Source organism: Rhinopithecus roxellana, chromosome 2, assembly GCF_007565055.1.
Source record: "Rhinopithecus roxellana isolate Shanxi Qingling chromosome 2, ASM756505v1, whole genome shotgun sequence".
NCBI classification, from domain to species: domain Eukaryota; kingdom Metazoa; phylum Chordata; class Mammalia; order Primates; family Cercopithecidae; genus Rhinopithecus; species Rhinopithecus roxellana.
Window position 1 is genome coordinate 143680908 of NC_044550.1, and position 22524 is coordinate 143703431.

Consider the following 22524-nt stretch of genomic DNA (forward strand, 5'->3'; position numbering starts at 1 on the left):
CGAACCCGGGGGGTCAAGTCCAAACCCAACTCACAGTGTTGCTGCTTCTTAAGCAGGTGAATATCCACCCATCCAGCACACCCCCTCAAACATATACTCACAAACATTTACTATGCTAGATCCGTGCCCAGAGGGACAGCTGCAGGAGGGATCAGAAGCTGAGGTAGAGAAAAAACCAAAATGCCAATATATTCTGAAGATCATAGAACCGTGTCTCTTTCCCTCTTCAAATGCTGCTAAAAGCGCATAGAGTCTTTCTGGACAGCCGTCCCATGGCTCAATCCCTTAGGCTTCCCTTAGTCCCCAGACTCAGGCTGAATCTGCTCATGGTGGGTGTAGAAAGCCCCCATTCTGCTTAGATGGAGTCTCTGGGGTGTCAGGCATACCCCTGCTGCCTGCATCGACCTCCTCTTCTGTCTGGTTGTTTCTGCTGAGGGTGGCTAGGGACCCTCAACAGAGATGGCCCGGCAGACAGCACTGTTGGACCTAACGCACCCTGGGTTCCTGGCATCTCAGCCACTGGAGTTGCCAGTCTCAAATTACTGGAGGGGAGGGAGGGCAGGCCTGGATCTCAGGATCTAGGTCCTGCGTGCAATGCAAGCCTGAGCTCTCCAGCTGCTGCCATAAGGCTGCAGCAGTGTGGGCTCCTTGTGCCCAGATCCTTCATATTCACAGGGAGAAGCGGAAGACCACGCTGCCTGACCAAGACTTTATTATAGAGGCTCAGGAAAAAGATGAACTGGTCCCATTCCTGCATCTCCTTTTGCTGGATTTACTTTGCTGCTTCCAGACTGAGAGGTGAGCGGCTGGTGACATGTAACCATCTTGTCTCATCTGGGGCTATTGCTTTGGTGGGAGGTGGGGCAGGGTGGGGAAGACAAAACAGATGATTCCACCGCATGGAAGGGCTCCATGCTTCCTACTGCCTCTGACCTTGGTAGGGCATGCCAGAAAAACAACTCATCCATCCACCCAAAGCTTATCCCTTGCCAGTGCTGGGCCATCTCCCATTTTAGACCTCAGTCTTGTGTTCTTTGTCTTGAAATACATACAACACTCTGAAGGTTGATCCAGATCCCTCTTGTTAGTAGCTGTGGAGACAGCAGATGGAAAATATGCTCAGAAGTTGTTTAATGACCTTTTTGAAGATTATTCCAATGCTCTTCGTCCAGTGGAAGATACAGATAAAGTCCTGAATGTCACACTGCAGATTACGCTCTCTCAGATTAAGGATATGGTGAGTAATACATGGTGCTGACTCTGTGGAATGATTCTTAGAGGATAAACAACCATGCTTTCTGAAGAGAATGTCTTAACTGGGAATTTGAGGGAATGATAACTCCGTATGCAAGCTGGTGGGAGAAGAGAACGCCGGGAAAAGGAAGCTTTCTACAAAACTAATTAATTTCACGAAACGTTACCTAATCCTGGTCATTAACCGTAACAATCTTAGAAAATCTAAGAAATGGTGGGGTTATATACTGTATGCTGCCATTTATATAAAATGTCCAAACTAGGTAAATCCGTAGATACAGAAAACAGCATAGAGGTTGCCAGGGTCTGCGGGGAGGAAGAGGAAAATGGCCAGTGAGTTCTTAATGATTATGGGGTTTCTTTGTGGGGGAAAGAAACGCTCTTGAATTAGGCAGTGGTGATGGTTGCACAACATTGTGAATATACTGGAAGCCAGTGCATTGTTCCCTTCTAAAATGATTAAAATGGTGAGTTTTAATGTGAATTTAATCTCAATCTTTTTTTGCGGGGGGGGGGAGGGGGGGACAGAGTCTCACTCTGTTGCCCAGGCTGGAGTGCAGTGGTGCAGTCTTGGCTTACTGCAGGCTCTGCCTCCCGGGTTCACGCCATTCTCCTGCCTCAGCCTCCTGAGTAGCTGGGACTACAGGCGCCCGCCACCACGCCCAGCTATTTTTTTTTTTTTGTATTTTTAGTAGAGACGAGGTTTCACTGTGTTAGCCAGGATAGTCTCGATCTCCTGACCTCGTGATCCGCCCGCCTCGGCCTCCCAAAGTGCTGGGATTACAGGCATGAGCCACCATGCCCGGCCAATCTCAATTTTTTTTAAAAAAGGTAGTGTTTTAAGATGGCATAGCTTATTAGTGCTTATCCATATTTAATCACACAATGTTATGAAACTTGAAAGATTTTCCTTCTGCACATTGTTATTTCCTGACTTTTGCTTTCAAGTACGTCATTCATTGATCAATTTTCAGGAAATATGGGCAGTTGATCCATGCAAAGATATCAAGACTTAAATATTTGTCCACTTTACATTCTGAACACTAAATCTAGGAGGAAAAGAATGATCTTGGTAGTCAATCAAGGGGATAGAATAAATAAAGAATAAAGCTCTCACTTACTTATTGAAAATAGATGAGTGTTTGTGAAATTCCTATTGTGAAGAACAAGTGTCCTATCAATGGAAGACATTTCAAGTGTCTGCTAGGTAAAGTTACATCTGCATTCATTGTGCAGGATGAAAGAAACCAAATTCTGACCGCCTATTTGTGGATCCGCCAAATCTGGCACGATGCCTATCTCACGTGGGACCGAGATCAGTACGATGGCCTAGACTCCATCAGGATCCCCAGTGACCTCGTGTGGAGGCCAGACATCATCTTATATAACAAGTAAGTGCAGCTCAGAACTAAGGCTTTTCAGGCACGAACGTGTTGATTTCATAGAATTTAAACATAATGAAAAAGGAATGTTTAAAACATGCATGAAATTAAATATTAATCCATGTTCCTAGGACTCCTGAAATAACGGTCATAGAATCTTAGATCAGGAAATAATATGTCATAAAAGCTTAGAGGAAGGAAACCATCAATCTACATGCCCCTTTTTCAGGTGGGAAAGTAGAGGCTGCGTTAGTTTGCGAGGACTAACTTTGCCGTAACAGAGTAGCACAAATTAGGTGACTTAACACAAACGTGTTGTCTCACAGTTCTGGAGTTGAGACACCTGAGATGCAGGTGTTGACAGCGTGGTTTCCACTGAGGGCTGTGAGGGAGGATCTGTTCCAGGCATCTCTTCTAGCTAATGGTGGTTTGCTGGCAGTCTTTGGTGTTCCTAGCATTGTAGAGCGTCACTCTGAGCTCTGCCTTCATCTTCATATGGCGTTCTCCTGTGTATTCCGTGTCCAAATTTCCCTTTTATATAAGGACACCAGTCATATTGGGTTAGATGCCCACCCTACTCCAGCGTGACTTCATCTTAACCTAACTGATTACATCTTCCATCATGCTATTCTCAAATCAAGTCACATTCTGAGTGTTGGGGGCTAAGACTTGAATATGTGAATTTTTCAGGGACACAATTCAACCCTTAACAGTGACATTCACCATCCAAGATCATGTATCAGTAATTAATTAAACTGGAATGGGCCATCTAGAAACTGACCTGTGGATTTGGGGTTTTGTGTGGAGTGGAGGATGAATCAGTTTACAGGATACAAAGTGACCTTTTCCTGGTCTCAGAGCAAGGGGCCTTGTACAATGGGTAGGTAAGATTTATGTTTCGCAAGCTGGAAGGTGCATATGAATCGCCCGGGGAGTTTGTTAAAATACGGATTGTGATTCCACGGGTATGGGGCAGGCCTGTAATTCTGCATTTCCACAAGCTCCGGAAGACGTAGGTACTGTGGGTCCATGGGCAGCATTTTGAGAAAAATACCAGATCTCTGGTCACAGTTCAAGCTCAGTGGCCCCACCTGTTGTCGAAGGAGCTTCTCTCTTTTTGTTCTGGACCCAAGTTTCTGTGGAGTGGGAAAGTTCCTCTGTGGCTCAGAAGTATGTGAATGAGGGGCAGCTCGGGGGGCTCCCCTGGGTGGAGGCTTCCAGTGGGCATGGATTTCCTTTAAGGAAGCAATACAGGTGGGTTGCAGCCTGGATTTTAGTCTCACTCCTTACTCAGAGAGCTCATCTAAGGGTCATGACCTCTGGAATCATAGCCCTGTTCTTTCTGTCCGTTCCCCACTCTGAGTGGTCTGTATCCCTTCCCAAGGAAGATAACAGGAAGATAACATTCAAGTACTGAGCTTTATTCCTCCAGTTTACACTCCCTGCCCGTGCTCACTCTCTCTGTCTGTCTGTCTCTCTCTCTCTCTCTCTCTGTCACACACACACACACACACACACACACACACACACAGAGCAAGAAAACAAGCCACATTGTCCATTACCACTCTCTAGTCCGCAGAGTGCAGGAGAGTAATATCTGATAATTTCATTGATACAGGCAGGGTGTGGGGGCTCACCCCTGTAATCCCAGAACTTTGGGAGGCCAAGGCAGGTGGATCACCTGAGGTCAGTAGTTCAAGACCAGTCTGGCTAACATGGTGAAATCCCGTCTCTACTAAAAATAAAAAAATCAGCTGGGTGTGGTGGCAGGTGCCTGTAATCCCAGCTACTTGGGAGGCTGAGGAAGGAAAATCACTTAAACCTGGGAGGCAGGGGTTGCAGTGAGCCAAGATTGCACCACTGCACTCCAACCTGGGTGACAAGAAAAAAAAAAAAAAGAAGAAAAAGAAAGATAATTTCATTGACACAGATGATCTCTTATAGCATTCTGTAAGTTCCTTTTTTTTTTTTTTTAAGATGAGCTCTCACTCCTATCACCCACACTGGAGTGCAGTGGTGTAATCATGGCTCACTATAGCCTCAACATCCCGGGATCAGGTTATTTTCCCACCTCACCCTCCTGAATAGCTGGGACTACAGGTGCATGCCACCATGCCCAGCTATTTTTTATTTTTTATTAGTAGAGACAGAGTCTCACCATGTTGCCCAGGCTGGTTCTGAACTCCTGGGCTCAAGCGATCCACCCAGCTTGGCCTCCCAAAGTGCTGGGTTTACAGGCACGAGCTGCTGTGCCGGCAAGCATTCTGTAAGTTCTAAAAATTCTCTCCAGAAATCAAACAGAATGGTGGTTCTCCTCTCCCTCCTGTTTTGATTGGCTGAGGCGATGACCATGTCTTACTGAAATGCTTCTTTGCAAGCTTACAAGGCACCCTAAGTTAAGCTGACTCCACTGCTCCCTTATTAGAGAAGCCAGTTATGTACTCATGAGCTCAAACAAGCCTATTGTGGCTTTGGTCAGTTCTGTCCTCATTCTCCCTTCCCCACTCCCCACTCCTTTACACAGAGCCTTTCACCACACTGGTTCATCATCTCTTTTTTGTTCCTCTGGTTGACTCTTTAGTCATCTCTGTGCTCTTGTCATGGACAATTCTGTTTCTGCTCCTCTCTTCTCCTTTGCCTTCTCCTTCTCAGTAAAACTTCTCAGAGTTTTGCTGTGTAGAGGAACCTCTAAATGGAGCTATGGTTGGATGACATGTTCATGCCTTTAACAAATTGAAATGAAAACAGAAGAGTGTTACAGGATCTGGCAAAGAAGGGCCCTTAATCATGACTATTTCCCTGAGCTCAGTCCTTCTAGCTGAATCTCTGACTCTGTAGAGTCTACTGATGCCAGATACAATATCACTGCTTCTCAGAAGCAGGTAGAGAATGTCATAGGCAACACAACGGGCTTCCTGAGTTGTGGCAAGAAGGAGAAATAGGGGTGGGGGTAAGTGAATCAGTCCAGTGTAGTAAAGACACCCAGGAAGGAAGATGCTTTGCATCTAGAGTCACTGTTCGTGCCCAAATCCATGGGGCTAGACTGGTAGGGAGTGATCAGGAAGGAGATGGGCCTGGATGCCACTTCACAGAAGAACAGTTGAATTTGCTGATGCTTAGTTTGGAAGAGAGAAACCTTGAAGACTTGATGATGGTTACCTTAGGCAATCAGAGAGAAAGCAGGGTGGAAAAAAGAGAACAATGTTCCAGAAGACAAAACCCAAGACAATCGGTAGAAGCCAAAGGGAAGATAAGCTCCCCCCGCCAAAAAAAAAAAAAAATCCCTAATAACTTCGGCAACGAACTGTTCCAAGAAATAGTGAGTTTTTAGCAATGTAACAGTTCACGTAGATACTGGCTCTTTCAGTAAATGAATAGAGAAATTAATGAATTGGGGCTCAAAGTTCTGGTGGGAATGTTTAGTATTAGTATATGGTTAGTGTAGTGGCTAGTATAAGGCCACTGACATTTTTAGATTAGGTAAAATCAGATTACAGAAATTTTAAATTTGAATTCATTATGGCAGGGTTTTCATGGTCAAGTTTTTTTTGGTGGGGGCCGGTGGTTTGCTCTGTCACCTAGGCTACAGTGCAGTGGTGTGATCGTAGCTTACTGCAGCCTTGACCTCCTGGGCTCAAGTTGAGACAGTATTCTCCTCAATAGGGTCTGGAGACAGGGAGCCTTCACTTCAGCTTCCAACTGGTCACAGACCAAGTCTTCGTTGCATGAGTTATAACTTCACTTCAGCCTCTGATTGGTTGTAGATCACATCTTCATCTGCATAGGGTGTAACTTCACTTCAGCCTCCAATTGGTTGTGGGCCAAGTTTTTATTTACATAGGGTGCAACCAATGGGAAACCTCTAGAGGGTACTTAAAACCCAGAAGATTTTGTAACCTGTAGTCTTGAGCTGCTTACTTGAGCCCACACCCACTCTGTGGAGTGTAGTTTCATTTCAATAAATCTGAGCATTTATTGTTTCTTTCATTGTTCTGTATTTTCATTGATTTGTGCATTTTGTCCAATTCTTTGTTCAAAATGTCAAGAACATGGATCACCTGTAGTTGAGACCTTCCATGGGTAACAAAGTGATCCTCTTACTTCAGTCTCCTGAGTAGCTGGGACTACAGGTATGCACTACAACACCCAGCTAATTTTTACAAAAATTTTTATAGAGATGAGGTCTCACTATATTGCCTGTTGTCCAGGCTGGTCTTAAATTCCTGTGCTCAAGCAATCCTCCTACCTTGGCCTTCTAAAGTGCTGGGATTACAGGCATGAGCCACCATGCCTGGCCCCAGTGGTTGGATTTTAATGAGCAGTTTTAATGGTTGGATTTTAGACCTGGTGAGGAACTGGGTGCCCTATTGTATTCAAAAGAATTTGTCTAGAATTTAGCTTTAAGGCCAGCTTATGTAGCTATCCTTAGCCATATAAGATGATTTAGAGAATGTCAAGACTTCCAAATGAGACTGGAAATAAAGGAGGGGGAGGAGAAACAGGTTTGGGAAAAAAAAGGATGAATTTGATATTCTGTTTGGGGAACCAAAGAAAAATCCCTAAGGAAGTGTCCAATAATGAGATTGCAGAGGCAAATCTGAAACCTGGAGAAATGGTCAGGGCTAATGGAGATGCCAAAAGCCCTTAAAGTCCTATAGAACTACTCCTGGAAGGAAAGAAAATGGCTGACGATAAAGTTGAAAAAACCTCTACATTTAAGGAATTTACAGAGGAAACGTAGAATTAGTGGTTAAAGAGGTAGAAGGAGAACTGAGAGAGTCATGTCATGAAAACCAAGGGAAGAGAGGATGTCTAGGAACAACGCATAATCCCAATGTTTGGGAAGAGTTAAAGAAGATGAAGACTTAGGAGAAGTCTTGAGATTTGCCTAGTTGTACTTGTCGGAAAGACATCAAAATGCAGGAGTCAAGAAATAAAAGCAAGAGGAAACGGGACAACAGCAGGTATCAGTTACTTTTGAAAGCAGTGTGTGGAAGGAGATGAGAGAGGTAGAAGGGCCAGGGAGAAAAGGAATTTGGCAGGAGAGACTTGCGAACAGAGTTGGAAAGTGGCTAGAGGGGCCAGAGAGAAGAAGAGGGACCAAGGGAGGCAAAATCCTGAAGGAGGCATGGAAGGAGAGGACTCACAGGACCGGAAGGGAAGTTAGCCAGCAAGAGAGAGGCGGGAACTTCTTTTTGATATGGAAAGGAAGGAAAAGTGAATATGTGAAAGACAGAGACATTGGAGATGGAATGAGGAAGGGATCCTGGGACTGAGTAAACAGACAAGTCTACGCTGAGGTTCCAGGCACTCTGGGGACTGAAAACACTGGGCGACTCTCCCTGCTCCCTCATTCACCAACCTACTCCTCTCCAGTTCCCAGGAATGGGCTTCTTACAGTCAAGGCTGGGAAAGTCGTTTTTGCTCAATTGCAAAACAACCAAAGTTAGCTCAGTCTTTGATCAGATACAGAAGAGAAGAAGGGGCTGCCTGTATTGGTCTGTTTTCATGTTGCTAATAAAGACATGCCCAAGACTGGATAATTTATAAAGGAAAGAGGTTTAATGGACTCTCAGTTCACATGGCTGGGGAGCCGTCACAATCATGGCTGAAGGTGAATGGGGAGCAAAGTCACATCTTACATGGTGGCAGGCAAGAGAGCTTGTGCAGGGGAACTCCCCTTTATAAACCATCAGATCTCATGAGACTTATTCACTGTCACAAGATCAGCACAGGAAAAACCCGCCCCCATGATTCAATTACCTCCCACCATGTCCCTCCCGCAACATGTGGGAATTCTGGGAGCTACACTTCAAGATGAGATTTGGGTGGGGACACAGCCAAACCATATCACTGCCTGAAGGCCACTGAGGGGCTGAGGAAAGGGAAGGTAAGAGGAACGCAATTTAAATATTCTGTGAGGGTTGTATTATTAAACATGCCTTCCCAACCTCCAGCTTACTTTTTGTCCCTGTAATTTTTTCATGTTTTAGTTGAGAACACGAAACACAGTTAGAAACAGAGGGAAGGGGAAGAAATTAATACATATTGGCCACTTACTATGTGTCTGCATGGAGTTGGGACTTTACGAAGTATGATAGATAAAATAATGCCCCCGCAAAGATGTCCACATCCTAATCCCCAAAACCTATGAAGATTTATCTTACATGGCAAAAGAGACTTTGCAGGTATCATTGAATTAAAGATTTGAGATGGGGGAGATTATCCTGGTGGGCCTAATGTAAACACGAGGGTCCTTTTAAGAGGGAGATGAGATGGTCAGAATAGGCAATGCCACAAAGGAAGCAGAGGTTAGTGATGCAAGGGGGGGGGACCTGAGTCAAGGGATGTAGGTGGCTTCTAGAAGGTAGAAAAGGAAAGGCAACAGATCTTCCCCTAGAGCCTCCAGAAGGAATGCAGCCCTGGTCACATTGGTTTTAGGATTTCTCACCTCTAGAATTGTTAAGATGCTAAATTTGTGTTGTTTTAAGACATTAGGGACTGCACACAGTGGCTCATGCCTGTAATCCCAGCACTTTGGGAGGCTGAGGTGGGTGGATCACTTGAGGTCAGGAGTTTGAGACCAGCCTGGCCAACATGGCGAGATCCCGTCTCTACTAAAAATACAAAAAAATAGCCAGGCATGGTGGTGGGAGCCTGTAATCCCAGCTACTCTGGAGGCTGAAGCAGGAGAATTGCTTGAATCCAGGAGACGGAGGTTTCAGTGGGCCAAGATGGCACCACTGCACTCCAGCCTGGGCGATAGAGTGAGATGCCATCTCAAGAAAAAAAGAAAAAGAACAAAAGACATTAGGTTTAGGTTTGTTGTAGTTTGCTACAGCAGCAATAGAAGTTAATGTACATAGTTTGTTTAATATAAAAACTAAAAAGAAGCCTTAAGGTGTTATAATGCCCACTTTTACAGGTGAGTGACAGAGATATAACCCACCTAAGGTTATGAAACCTGAATCAGGTTCTGAACTCAAATCTCCATGATATTTTTATGAGAAATAAATGAGCATTTTAAGACCCAATCTCTGACCTCAAGGAACAATCTAATAAGCTATGTATGTAAAAACTATAATGCAAGGTAAAAATGCAAGTCTCTTATAACACAGAAGTAAAGTGCTGTGGCCCTTCAAGGATGGAAAGAGATCTGATTGGAGAGGCAGGGAAGGCTTCACAGAGGTGGCCTCTGAGCAGAGTCTTGAAGGATGTGTTAGACTGCTACATGCAGAAAAGGGGGACCATTATGAGTTGAAGAAAGAGTTTAAGTAAGAGAAACTCACAGGGTTTGTTGGGATTTCAGTCTTAATTGGTGGAGTGGGAGTGACGGAGACCAGCAGAAGGCACACAGCTAGAAAGTGAGGTGGGAATAGACCATGGAATATCTAGAACACTAAACTGAGGAGGTGTAGAAGTATTGTGTGGGCTATAGGAAGCCACTGCAAGTTTTGAGCTGTGATATGATTAAAAAACCAGGGAGATAAACAATAAGATATTGGTCATGAAGTGATTAAATAATAATGTCTTGGCTGGGCGCGGTGGCTCCTACCCATAATCGAGCACTTTGGGAAGCCAATGCAGGAGGATTGTATGAGGCCAGGAGCTCAAGATCAGCCTGGGCAACATAGTGAGACATCGTCTCTACAAAAAATATATATATTTTAATATAATGTATTTAAACTACTCAAAGCCGGGCACTGTGGCTCACACCTGCGAAACCAGCACTTTGGGAGGCCACAGCAGGCAGATTATCTGAGGTCGGGGTTTGAGATCACCCTGGTAAAAATGGTGAAACACTGTTTCTACTAAAAATACAAAAATTAGTTGGACATGGTGGTGCACACCTATAATCCTAGCTACTCGGGAGGCTGGGGCAGGAGAATCACTTGAACCTGGGAGGTGGAGGTTGCAGTGAACCAAGATTGTACCACTGCACTAAAGCCTGGGAAACAGGGTGAGACCCCGTCTCAAAAAACAAACAAACAACAACAACAAAAAACGGCCAGGTGCGGTGGCTCACCCTGTAATCCCAGCACCCTGGGAGGCTGAGGCGGGTGGGTCACCTGAGGTCAGGAGTTCAAGACCAGCCTGGCCAACATGGCGAAACTCCGTCTCTACTAAAAGTACAAAAATTAGCCAGGTGTGGTGGCTGGCACCTGTAATCCCAGCTACTCAGGAGGCTAAGGCAGGAGAATTGCTTGAACCTGGGAGGCGGAGGTGGCAATTAGCTGAGATGGCACCACTGTACTCCAGCCTGGGTGACAAGAGTGAGACTCCGTCTCAAACAAACAAACAACAGCAACAACAACAACAACAACAACAAAAGCAAACAAAAAAACCCCACAACCTACTCCAAAGTAGCTGGGGTGATGTTTTTGGTCAGCAGGTTCCCTTGCCCTTTGGCTTGGGGTTGGGTTTGGCCAATGTGGAGCACCAGTGGGCAACTGCAGGGAGAAGAGAGAGTGAGGTTAGCGTGTATATTCCCTCACTCTCTTCCTGGGAGGTTATCTTTGCCTGGATGTGTTCCCTGAAGGAAAGTCATCACTCCTATCGTGGTGACCCTCTTCATGCAAATCTTTCCTTCCAGGTTCTGGTAACTGCACTTTCTCCTCACCTTTTCATGTCCAGGAATGGTTTCTCTGCATCGTATCCATACCTTTGTGAACAGTCCCTTTCTTAAACTCTCCTCAGTTTATCTAATTGGAGTAGGCCATCTATTTCCTACAGGGACCCTGCCCAGCGCAATTGTCCTAGCCCCACACAGATTCTCTCTGATCCCCAGATCTCTCCTCTTGCACCAAGGAAGTAGGATGGGTGAGCAGTATTCTCAGTTCAGGTCTAGTTCTCACTTCTCAGATAGCTAACTGTACACATTTCTCACTGTTACAGGAGGAAGCTTCAGGCATTTTCAAAAAATTTATTTTGTTATCTTCACAAACACTCACAATTAAAGATCCCCTTGGGATGGAGTTAACTCAGTCCATACCTCCTCCTCCTCCTCAGTAGATTAGAGTTAATATTGTGGCACCCAATTTCTAATGAGTGGAAAAAATAAAAACCTTAAAAACATGTCTGTTCTTTAAAAAATATATATAGACATGCATTATTTTATTTTATTTTATTTTATTTTTTGTTGTTATTGAGACAAAGTCTCATTCTGTCACCCAGGCTGGAGTGCAGTGGTGCAATCTTGACTCACTACAACCTCCGCCTCCCGGGTTCAAGCAATTCTTTTGCCTCAGCCTCCCGAGTAGCTGGGACTACAGGCGTGCACCACCATGCCTGGCTAATTTTTGTACTTTTTTAGTAGAGACGGGGTTTTGCCATGCTGGCCAGGCAGGTCTCAAACTTCTGGCCTCAAGTGATTGGCCTCCCAAAGTGCTGGTATGAGCACCATGCCCAGCCAATATATGTTTTATTTTAATAGCTTTTGAGATACGAGTGTTTTTTACTTACATGGATGAATTGAATAGTGTGAAATCTGAGATTTTAGTGTGCTTGTCAACGAGTAGTGTACACTGTGCCAATATGTAGTCTTTTATCCCTTACCCCCTTCAAAAACATGCCTGTTCTGACCCAGCACATCCTTTTCCAGCAATTTAACCTAAGGAAAGGGTCAGTGGATAAATGTAAAGACTCAGCTACAAAGATGTCCACTGCAGCATTGCTTATAAATACAAAAACTGGAACGAACCATAATATCAAGCCTCAGTAGATTGGTTAAATAACTATGGTGTATCTAATATAGTGGAATATAATAGAATGCTATTTAGACATGAAAAGAATGTTGTAGAAGAGTATGAACAGATGACCATGTATTTTTAAAAATTTTGTTTCATCTTTTTTTCTTTTTATTTTTTGCAAGTTAACTTTAAATTGGGGGATAATTTTTAGATTTATAGAAAAGTTGCAAAGATAGTGCAGAATTCCCTTATACCCTTCACGCAGTTTCCCCTAATGTTACCTCTTACATAACCATAATATACTTATCAAAATAAATACAATGTTACTGACTAAACTACTTTATTCAGATTTTACCAGTTTTTCCGTGAATGTACTTCTTCTGTTCCAGGATCCAAACCAGAATACCACATTATATTTAGCCAAAATATACTTTGCAGGGAAAAAATTGTAAGGAAGACTGCAAAAATATGCATCCAAATGTTAACAGAAATGTACCAATTAAGACTCTTTGGTTGTAAGCATCAGAAACTGACTTTGGCAACCTTGTGAAATAGGAATTTGTTAGAAGGATGTGGCACATCTCATTTAAATAAAGGAAAAAGTAAACAACCAACTCTTGGAAAGGACAGAACCAAGGCTGCTCTAGCGTTCAAGACGAGAGGGACTGTCTATTTTTTTCTAAATAGGGAGCCATCACTAGGGTGATGTTTTTGGTCTCTGGATCACTCTGCTTAAGACTTAAACTCTGGAAAGGGTGAATCTGTTGGACCAAGCCTGGGCCACCCAGCCGTCCTTTGGCCAGGGACACTGGGGCACCTTGACCAACATTTCCTCTGCCTTGCAATGGCAATGGAGAAAGAGTAATTCCCTAGAGAAAAGTAGAAATTCTGTACCCCAAAATACAAGGCATAAATATTGATAAAGCAAAAGAAGATATATCTGGAATAAGTGACTATCTCTAAAGTTATGGGTGAACGGCTTTTTTTCTTCTGAGTTTTCCAAATGTTACAAATAAACATGTATAGCTTTTATAATAGCCATAAAAAGCTTATTTTAATATTCTTGTGCCTAAAGTTAACAAATCAAGTAAGCAGATTTTAGTATCGACAGGCCTACTTTTTGTCTGTGTGTTCAAATCATTACACCTGGACCAAGAAAGTGGCACTGGGAATGGACAGGAAGGGATAGAGAGCAGAGATGCTTTAAAGGAAGACTCCAAGAGAACTTGGCCCTGACTAGTTACAGGAGACGGAAGAGAAGGACAAATTGAGTTGATTCCAGACTCCCGAGCCACAGTCACAGGGAAAATGGTGTTCCATGGCCCAAACACTGAAGTGATGGGCACAGTGAGCTGTCTGGGGTAAGGAAAGTGGCAAGTTCTCCTAGCATGTGGCTTTCATTTTCCTCATCTGACCTCCAGGGCTGACGATGAATCTTCAGAGCCTGTGAACACCAATGTGGTCCTGCGGTATGATGGGCTGATCACCTGGGATGCACCGGCCATCACCAAAAGCTCCTGTGTGGTGGATGTCACTTACTTCCCTTTTGACAACCAGCAGTGCAACCTGACTTTTGGTTCCTGGACCTACAATGGCAATCAGGTAGACATATTCAATGCCCTGGACAGCGGAGATCTCTCTGACTTCATTGAAGATGTGGAATGGGAGGTCCATGGCATGCCTGCTGTGAAGAATGTGATCTCCTATGGCTGCTGCTCTGAGCCTTACCCGGATGTCACATTCACCCTCCTTCTGAAGAGGAGGTCCTCATTCTATATCGTCAACCTCCTCATCCCATGTGTCCTCATATCTTTTCTGGCTCCTCTGAGTTTTTATCTCCCAGCAGCCTCTGGAGAAAAGGTCTCCCTGGGAGTGACCATCCTGTTGGCCATGACTGTATTTCAACTAATGGTGGCAGAAATCATGCCGGCCTCAGAAAATGTCCCCCTGATAGGTGAGTTTAAGTGTCTTCCACTTCAAGCCCAGCTTTGTAGTGCCTGGGGTCATGCCTTTAAGGTTGTGTGTGTGCCTTTAAACTTGAAACAATGGAGCCAATTTCAGACTCAATACAGACTGTCTCGAATTTTTCTGGTGGTTGCAGTTAGCATCTTTCAATATAGATAAGGCTTTTGGAATCAAAACTGGTCTTATGGTCTCTGGGTTTACACAAAAGAGCAATGAAAAGCATTACACTTTAGAGCAGTGGTTCTCAAAGTGGTGGTCCCCAGATGTACAGCATCGGCATCACCTGGGAACTTATAGAAACGCAAAACCTCAGGGCCCACCCTAAGCCTACTGAATCAGACATTCTGGAGATAAGGCCCTGGCGTCCTGTTTTAACAAGCCTTCTGAATGATTCTGATGCATTCTCTGTTTAAGTCTGAAATCCACTGACTCAGAGGTTAAAACCTGATTTTGAAGTCAAAGAAACCTGCATTTGAATACTGACTTCACTGTTCACTCCTTGATCAAACTTAGGCAAGTTACTTTTTCTCTTAGTCTCTGCTTCATCATCTGCAAAATTTGTGTGATCACTTCCTTCTGTGTCACTGCTTAGTTCATGCCCTGGCATATGGTAAGTACTGAGTAAACAGTGACTATTGTTATCATTTCATGTGACAAGGGCTTTCTTCTTGGGAAGAGGGGCAAACATGGCAGAAAGATGTGCTTTTTAAGCCTGACGTCTACCCTTAACAGAAAAATTTCATCTTCATTGGGTATAATAGCAGTGGAAGAGCTTATTAAAATGCAAGTTCCTACACCTGGAGAGTTTGATTTAGCAACTTGGCCAAGATTTGGGAATCTGAGGTGATTCCAAAGCAGACTAAATTTTCAAAAATCTACAATAATGAAATGTCCCTCCAAGGACTGCAGCGCAGACTGAGGGTACCACCCCTGCCTCCCCTATCCTTGCCTAGCTTGTTCTGAGGGCTTTCCTATCCCCTTTAACGTCTACTTTCTGCCTCCAATACCCTTGAGATCCAACATCTCCATCTCAAGGACTTGCTGTTGTAACAGATGCTACCAGAATCAAGCTAGATCTAAGTTTGAGTTCCTTAAAGTAAGCAATAAGGAGAAATTTTAGAACACCAAGGAACTTAGAGTCCAATATCAAGAGACGTTGCCTTGCCGTTTTACTCTTTACTGAGTCCAATTACCCAATATTGAGATGATACTACAGTGACTTCTCCATTTGGAGATATCTTCCTTTTTATGTCTCTCCTTGCAAAATATACATACACACACACACACACACAGCCCTCTTTTACAGAATTAAACACAAGGCTTTTTGTTCTCTAATAAAAAGGAGATGTATTGGCATTTTATTACCTCTCCTGAGGCAGAAATGATTGGCAGTGATGATCATAGCCTTGTTCGAGGAAAGATCATGGGACGGTCCCACTCTCTTCTTGGGCAGTGACATTATCTAGCAAGCTGGCACAATTTCTAAAGACAGATGTCTCACAGGAATTGCTTGTTATGTTTTTATGAAAATATGAAATTTATATTTTTAAAATTAAATTTATATTTTTAAATTTTATTTTAATTTATTTTTATTATTTAAAAATGAAGTCTGGGCATGGTAGCTCATGCCTGTAATCCTAGCACTTTGGGAGGCCGAGGCAGGCAGATCACCTGAGGTCAGGAGTTCAAGACCAGCCTGGCCAACATGGTGAGACCCCGTCTCTATAAAAAGAATTAGCTGGGCATGGTGGTGCGTGCCTGTAATCCCAGTTACTTGGGAGGCTGAGACAGGAGAATCACTTGAATCCGGGAGGTGAAAGTTGCAGTGAGTCAAGATTGCACCACTGCACTCCAACCTGGGCAATAGAGTGAGACTTTGTCTCAAAATAATATATATATGTAGAAAAAAAGTAAAAAGATAGGGTCTCACTATGTTGGCTAGGCTGGTCTTGAGCTCCTGGGCTCAATGATCCTCCCACCTTGACCTCCCAAAGTGCTGGAATTACAGGTGTGAGTCACCACAACTGGCTGAAATTTATCTTTTTAGGAAAAGTGCACACATCTTGAGAACATCTATTTAACAATTATAATTTGTTATTCATAGCACCCATGGAATGTGTTCACAATATTACAGAAATATGCTTATGTTTTCTGCATCAGAGCCGACTTGCCCTTTCCCAAGATGGCGTCGAAGATAGGTTCGAGACAGTGGATGTTGCAGCTGATCATGCAGTTGGGTTCGGTGCTGCTCACACGCTGCCCCTTTTGGGGCTGCTTCAGCCAGCTCATGCTCTACGCTGAGAGGGCTGAGGCACGCCGGAAGCCCGACATCCCAGTGCCTTACCTGTATTTCGACATGGGGGCGGCTGTGCTGCGCGCTAGTTTCATGTCTTTTGGCGTGAAGCGGCACTGGTTCGCGCTGGGGGCCGCACTCCAATTGGCCATTAGCACCTACGCCGCCTGCATCGGGGGCTAAGTCCACTACGGGGAATGGCTGAAGGTCCGTATGTACTCGCGCACAGTTGCCATCATCGGCGGCTTTCTTGTGTTGGCCAGCGGTGCTGGGGAGCTGTACCGTCGGAAACCTCGCAGCCGCTCCCTGCAGTCCACCGGCCAGGTGTTCCTGGGTATCTACCTCATCTGTATGGTTGTCTTTTTCTCCCCATTTGGAGCTGGTTCTTATGAAGACATCTTTGGTGAGAGCAGCTAGAGGGAGAGAACTGTGAAGTGTCCACTGTGAAGTAGAATATTTTACATTTTACATATGAAGGAAACGGAGGCTCAGAGAGGGATGGAGTCTTTCTCTGGCACCAGGCTGGAGTGCAGTGGCGCGATCTCAGCTCACTGCAATCTCTGCCTCCTGGGTTCAAGCAATTCTTCTGCCTCAGCCTCCCGAGTATCTGGGACTACAGGAGTCCTCTGATTTCCCCAGCCCTCAAGATCTTACTCCCAGCCTGTAATCCTAGCACTTTGGGAGACCAAGGAGGGAGGACTGCTTGAGCCCAGGAGTTTGAGACCAGCCTTGGCAACACAGTGAGCCCTCATCTCCAACAACAACAAAAAAGCCAGGTGTGACAGTGCGTGCCTGTGTTACCAGCTTACTTAGGAGGCTGACGGAGGACTGCTTGAGCCTGGGAGGTCGAGGCTGCAGTGAGCTGTGATTGCACCACTGTACTCCAGTCTTAGTAAAAGAGAAAGACCCTGTCTTAAAAAAAAAAAAAAATCTTGCTCCCACGGGGTCACTTCTAATTTTCTTTCAAGTGTGAGCTGACTCTCAGACAAGTATTTGCATTTTAATCAAGGCCTCCTGAAAAACTGCAAGACCCAAAAGAATTAAAATGAATGGTACAATATAAAAAAAAAAAAAAGTTTTCTGCATCAAATGTAGCCCTTGATATAGGTTTCTGGCCCATGGACTTTACCGTTTTAAGAAATGTCTCATATATTAACTCAGAGTTTTTGACAAATAATAAGTAGATGATAAACATTATCAAATACTTTGTCTTCATCTATTAAGATAATAATGTGAGTTTTCTCTTTTTCTCATCAGTGTCATAAATTACATCAATAAGTCTTCTGACGTTGAACTCTTTTGTATAACTGGACCAAACTCCTTTCTTATGATACATTATCCTTTTAAGACACTGTTGGATTCAGTTAGCTAATATTTTGTAGAAGTTTCTCAAATATGTCGATTAGTGAAATGGCTTTAATATTCCTTTTCTTGTCCCTTTTGGAATCAGGTCAAATGGACTTCACAAAATGAACTGGGCAGTTTTCCCTCTTTTTCTATTTCTGGAACAAGTTGCATAAGATGGGAATTATTTGTTCCTTGAGAGTTTGGTAAAACTCACCTATAAATTCTTTTCGGTCCTAGAGCCTTTGGTGGGGGGATGGTGCTTGATTGATTCCCATTTCTATTAAAGTGTTCTTTATTCTTGCACTAATTTTGACATCTGACATTTTTCCAGCAGTTTCATCTAGATTATCAAATATGTTATTATACAGCTATTTTTATTTTTGTTTTTTGAGACATAGTCTAGCTCTGTTGCCCAGACTGGAGTGCAGTGGCATAATCTCGGCTCACTGCAAGCTTCGCCTCCTGAATTCAAGTGATTCTCCTGCCTCAACCTCCTAAGTAGCTGGGATTACAGGCACCTGCCACCACACCCAGCTAATGTTTTTTATATTTTTAGTAGAGACGGGGTTTCACCATGTTGGCCAGGCTGGTCTCCAACTCCTGACTTCAAGTGATCCACCCACCTCGGCCTCCCAAAGTGCTGGGATTCCCAAAGTGGTGGGATTACAGGTGTGAGCCACCGCGCCCGACTACACAGTTATTTATAATATTGTACTATTTTATAAGTCTTTTCCATCTTCTCTCTCTCTTTCCCTTTCTCTATTTCTCTCTCTATCCTGTAAGTGGTCTTATCAAAGGTTCATCAATTTTATTACTTTTTCAAAACTTTGCTTTTGGTTTTGTTCATCTTCTTGGCTTTTTGTTCTATATTTCATAAATTTGTAGCCTTATCTTAATTGTTTCCTTCCTTAATTTCACTTTTTCATCAACATGGGCTTTATATAATCACATTTTGAAGGCTAATAGTGATACAGTCTCCTTTTTTACCCAATAACAATTGGCTTTCATATTAATGAGCTCTGAAGACAATTCTGAGAACTGGTCAAGTTCATTAATTGTTTGTTCATTGAGTGTGGAAAAATTTTTCACCTCATGATCTCAGGAAACATTTCCAAACTTTTTAATTTTGAGCCAGGAACAGTGCTGAGAACTTCACATGTATCGTCTCAATTAAGCCTTCTCATATTCTTGCAAGTTAGATATTATTACTATACCCACTTTACAGAGCAGGAAACTGAGGCTTAGCAGGATTATATGCCTTGCTGAAGGCCAAAAGTCCAGGGAATGATAAAGCTGGGATTTGAATCCAGGAAGTCAGATTCAAAAGTCTGTACTACAGCTGGGTGCGGTGGCTCACACCTGTAATCCTAGCATTTTGGGAGGCCGGGGTAGGCAGATCACTCGAGGTCAGGAGTTCAAGACCAGCCTGGTCAAGATGGCGAAACTCCCCCCTCTACTAAAAATACAAAAATTAGCTGGGTGTGGTGGCAGGCGCCTGTAATCCCAGCTACTTGGGAGGCTGAGGCAGGGAATTGCTTGAACCTGGGAGGCAGAGGTTGTAGTGAGCCGAGATTACACCACGGCACTCCAGTGTGGGTGACAGAGCGAGACTTTGTCTCAAAAAAAAAAAAAAAAAAGTCTGTACTAGTAACCCCTAGGGTATAACACCTCCTTAGAAAGGGTGTTTGTTTCTTTTTAGGCCAAATACACTCATGTGCCTCATAACAATGTTTTGGTAAATGACAGACTGTGTATACAACAACGGTCCCATAAGATTATAATGTCAATTTTCACTTTATCTTTTCTATGTTTAGACATGTTTAGACACACAAATACTTACCGTTTGATAATCATGTGTACAATTGCCTGTGGTATTCAATACAGTAACATGCTGCATAGATTTGTAGCCTCAGCAACAGGCTATACCGTGCAACCTAGGTGTGTAGAAGGCCATACCATCTACGTCTGTGTACATACACTCTATGATGTTCACACAGCAGCAAAATCACCTAATGACCAATACCTTTCTCAGAATGTATCCCTGTTGTTAAGTGACTCATGGCTGTATGACGACCATTTTAAAGCAAATTCAATTACAGTTATTATTTTAATTCCAGGTAAATACTACATAGCCACGATGGCCCTGATCACGGCCTCCACTGCCTTGACCATCATGGTGATGAATATCCACTTCTGTGGGGCCGAGGCCCGGCCGGTGCCACACTGGGCCAGGGTGGTCATCCTGAAATACATGTCCAGGGTCTTGTTTGTCTATGATGTGGGTGAAAGCTGCCTCAGCCCGCACCACAGTAGAGAGCGGGACCACCTCACGAAAGTTTATAGCCAACTCCCAGAGTCTAACCTGAAAACAGCCAGGAACAAAGACCTTTCCAGAAAGAAGGACATGAACAAACGCTTAAAGAACGACCTGGGCTGCCAGGGTGAGAACCCTCAGGAGGCCGAGAGTTACTGTGCACAGTACAAAGTGCTGACGAGGAATATTGAGTACATCGCCAAGTGCCTCAAAGACCACAAGGCCACCAATTCCAAAGGGAGTGAATGGAAGAAGGTGGCGAAAGTCATAGACCGATTCTTCATGTGGATTTTTTTCATTATGGTGCTTGTGATGACTATTTTGATCATAGCAAGAGCGGATTAGTCACAGATATTGGCTTTGCTATCTCGGTAGAAATTAATACAATTCCCTGTGATCTATTCCAGTGTTCTTCCAAGATTTTTGTTCATCTATGATTTAGGGGTTATGTCGTCTGTGCGTTTTATTTTTAACCTCAAATCAATGTCGAAGCTATCTGCCCTGTCAAATTAAGCAGGAGATCAACAATTTCAAGGGTAGGAAGATGGAAGAAATAGGGAAAGAGACCTTTTATAGCCCACCATAGCGGTGGGTGACTGGCCTCTAGTTTATACAATTATTCACCTCTTTGGCAATACAGATAACAAAATACACTTTACCGGTAAAATTTAAAACAAAAAGGCAAAACAAACCAAACTCATTTTCCCCTTAGTTCCCCTTAAACCATACTTTAAAAAATGAAATAGTCATATATATGTTAGTGTGATTTAAGTCCCAATGGTACCTTATTCAGGCATAGTGCATTTGAAGTCATATCTCAAATAGTGGAATAAAAGGTTTTGTCCCATGTGAAGAAAGTCTAAGCATCAGCTGTTTAACGGGGAAAGAGCTTGCTTCATAATGGTGATGTTGTATATGTTGGTTATGTTTTATATAAACCCAAAAGATAAAGTCATTCCTGCATTTACCCTTTGATTAAAATATGATAGATGAGGTTGTTCCTGTCTTGTATCAAAATAAGGTGATTAGCAAGCTGGGCTCATCCATTCATTCATTGAACTTTTCACCAAACATGGATCACGTTTTTTCTACATGTAATAAAAGCGACATGATTCACATTTTATTGGATGTCACAGCAATTCTTATGCACAAGTCTGATCACTTTGATCCTCATAACAGTTCTGTGAGTTGGGGAGGTGAGTATTACTATTCTTTCTCAGAGAAAGAAACTGTGGCTTAAAAGGTGGGTGTAAGTGACCTGTCTCCTCAACATCCAACAAGGTATCAGTGGAACTGGGACTCAGCCCTCAGCACTGGGACTCAGAGTTGGGCTACGTCTGCTAAAGTCACCCTGCTTTAGGCCATGACAAATTATGATTTAGCATAGGAGAGACTGAGAGATTCTTGTTCTTAATTCTGAACTTTCTGCCCTAATTTACTTCCTATATGTCTCAACTTCTTTCCTACTTTCAATAAAACGTGACTTCAAATCCACCCCCATTCCCACCTAGATTAAAATGATCCAAGGCTGGGTAGAGTGGCTCACATCTATAATCCCCGCCCCCCCTTTTTTTTTTGAGAGGGAGTCTCACTATCACCCAGGCTGGAATGCAGTGGCATGATCTTGGCTCACTGCAATCTCTGCCTCCTAGGTTTAAGCAATTCTCTTGCTTCAGCCTCCCTAGTAGCTGGGACTACAGACGTGTGCCACCACACCTGGCTAATTTTTTTGGTATTTTTTGTAGAGATGGGGTTTTGCCATGTTGGCCAGGCTGGTATGGAACTTCTGGCCTCAAGAGATCTGCCCACCTTGGCCTCCCAAAGTGCTGGGATTATAGGCATGACACCATGCCCGGCCCTATAGTCTCAATATTTTGGGAGACTGAGGTGGAAGACTGCCTGAGCCCAGGAGTTCCAGAGCAGCCTGGGTAACATGCGGAGAACTTGTCTCTACAAAAAAGTTAAAAATTAGCTGGGCATGGTGACAGACAACTGTGGTACCAGCTACTTGGGAGGCTGAGGTGGGAGGATCACTTGAACCCAGGAGAGTGAGGCTGCAGTGAGCTGCGATTGCACCACTACACTCCAGCCTAGGTGACACTGTGAGACATTCCCTAACTTCCAACTTGTCAACTATTCTTTTTCCAGTTAAAAACAGACAAACAAACAGAGGTGAAGAGAAAACAGGAGTCAACCTAGGAAGGGGAGGACAATGTTTGGTTTAAACATACAGACATCTTTTTTTTTTTTTTTTTGAGACAGAGTCTCACTTTGTTGCCC

General features: G+C 43.7%; 1 protein-coding gene and 1 pseudogene across 1 annotated transcript; both read left to right on the forward strand.

Moving 5' to 3' along the window:
* The first annotated feature begins 593 nt into the window (after nt 1-593).
* Nucleotides 594-21276, forward strand: CHRNA9 (cholinergic receptor nicotinic alpha 9 subunit). Its single transcript, XM_010384631.2, has 5 exons — nt 594-798; nt 1092-1237; nt 2491-2645; nt 13747-14279; nt 20048-21276. Exons 1-5 carry the CDS (start codon nt 735-737, stop codon nt 20587-20589), a joined length of 1440 nt encoding a protein of 479 aa, XP_010382933.1. The 5' UTR covers nt 594-734; the 3' UTR covers nt 20590-21276.
* On the forward strand, nt 16473-17000 carry LOC115894769 (annotated as a pseudogene).
* Nucleotides 21277-22524: the final 1248 nt, after the last annotated feature.

Bases quoted from the DNA above. Each gene is read 5' to 3' on its own strand.
- CHRNA9 (XM_010384631.2), top strand. From the start codon at position 735: ATGAACTGGTCCCATTCCTGCATCTCCTTTTGCTGGATTTACTTTGCT. The intron at 2,646-13,746 runs GTAAGTGCAGCT...TCTGACCTCCAG, and splicing joins GACATCATCTTATATAACAA to GGCTGACGATGAATCTTCAG. The intron at 14,280-20,047 runs GTGAGTTTAAGT...TTTTAATTCCAG, and splicing joins AGAAAATGTCCCCCTGATAG to GTAAATACTACATAGCCACG.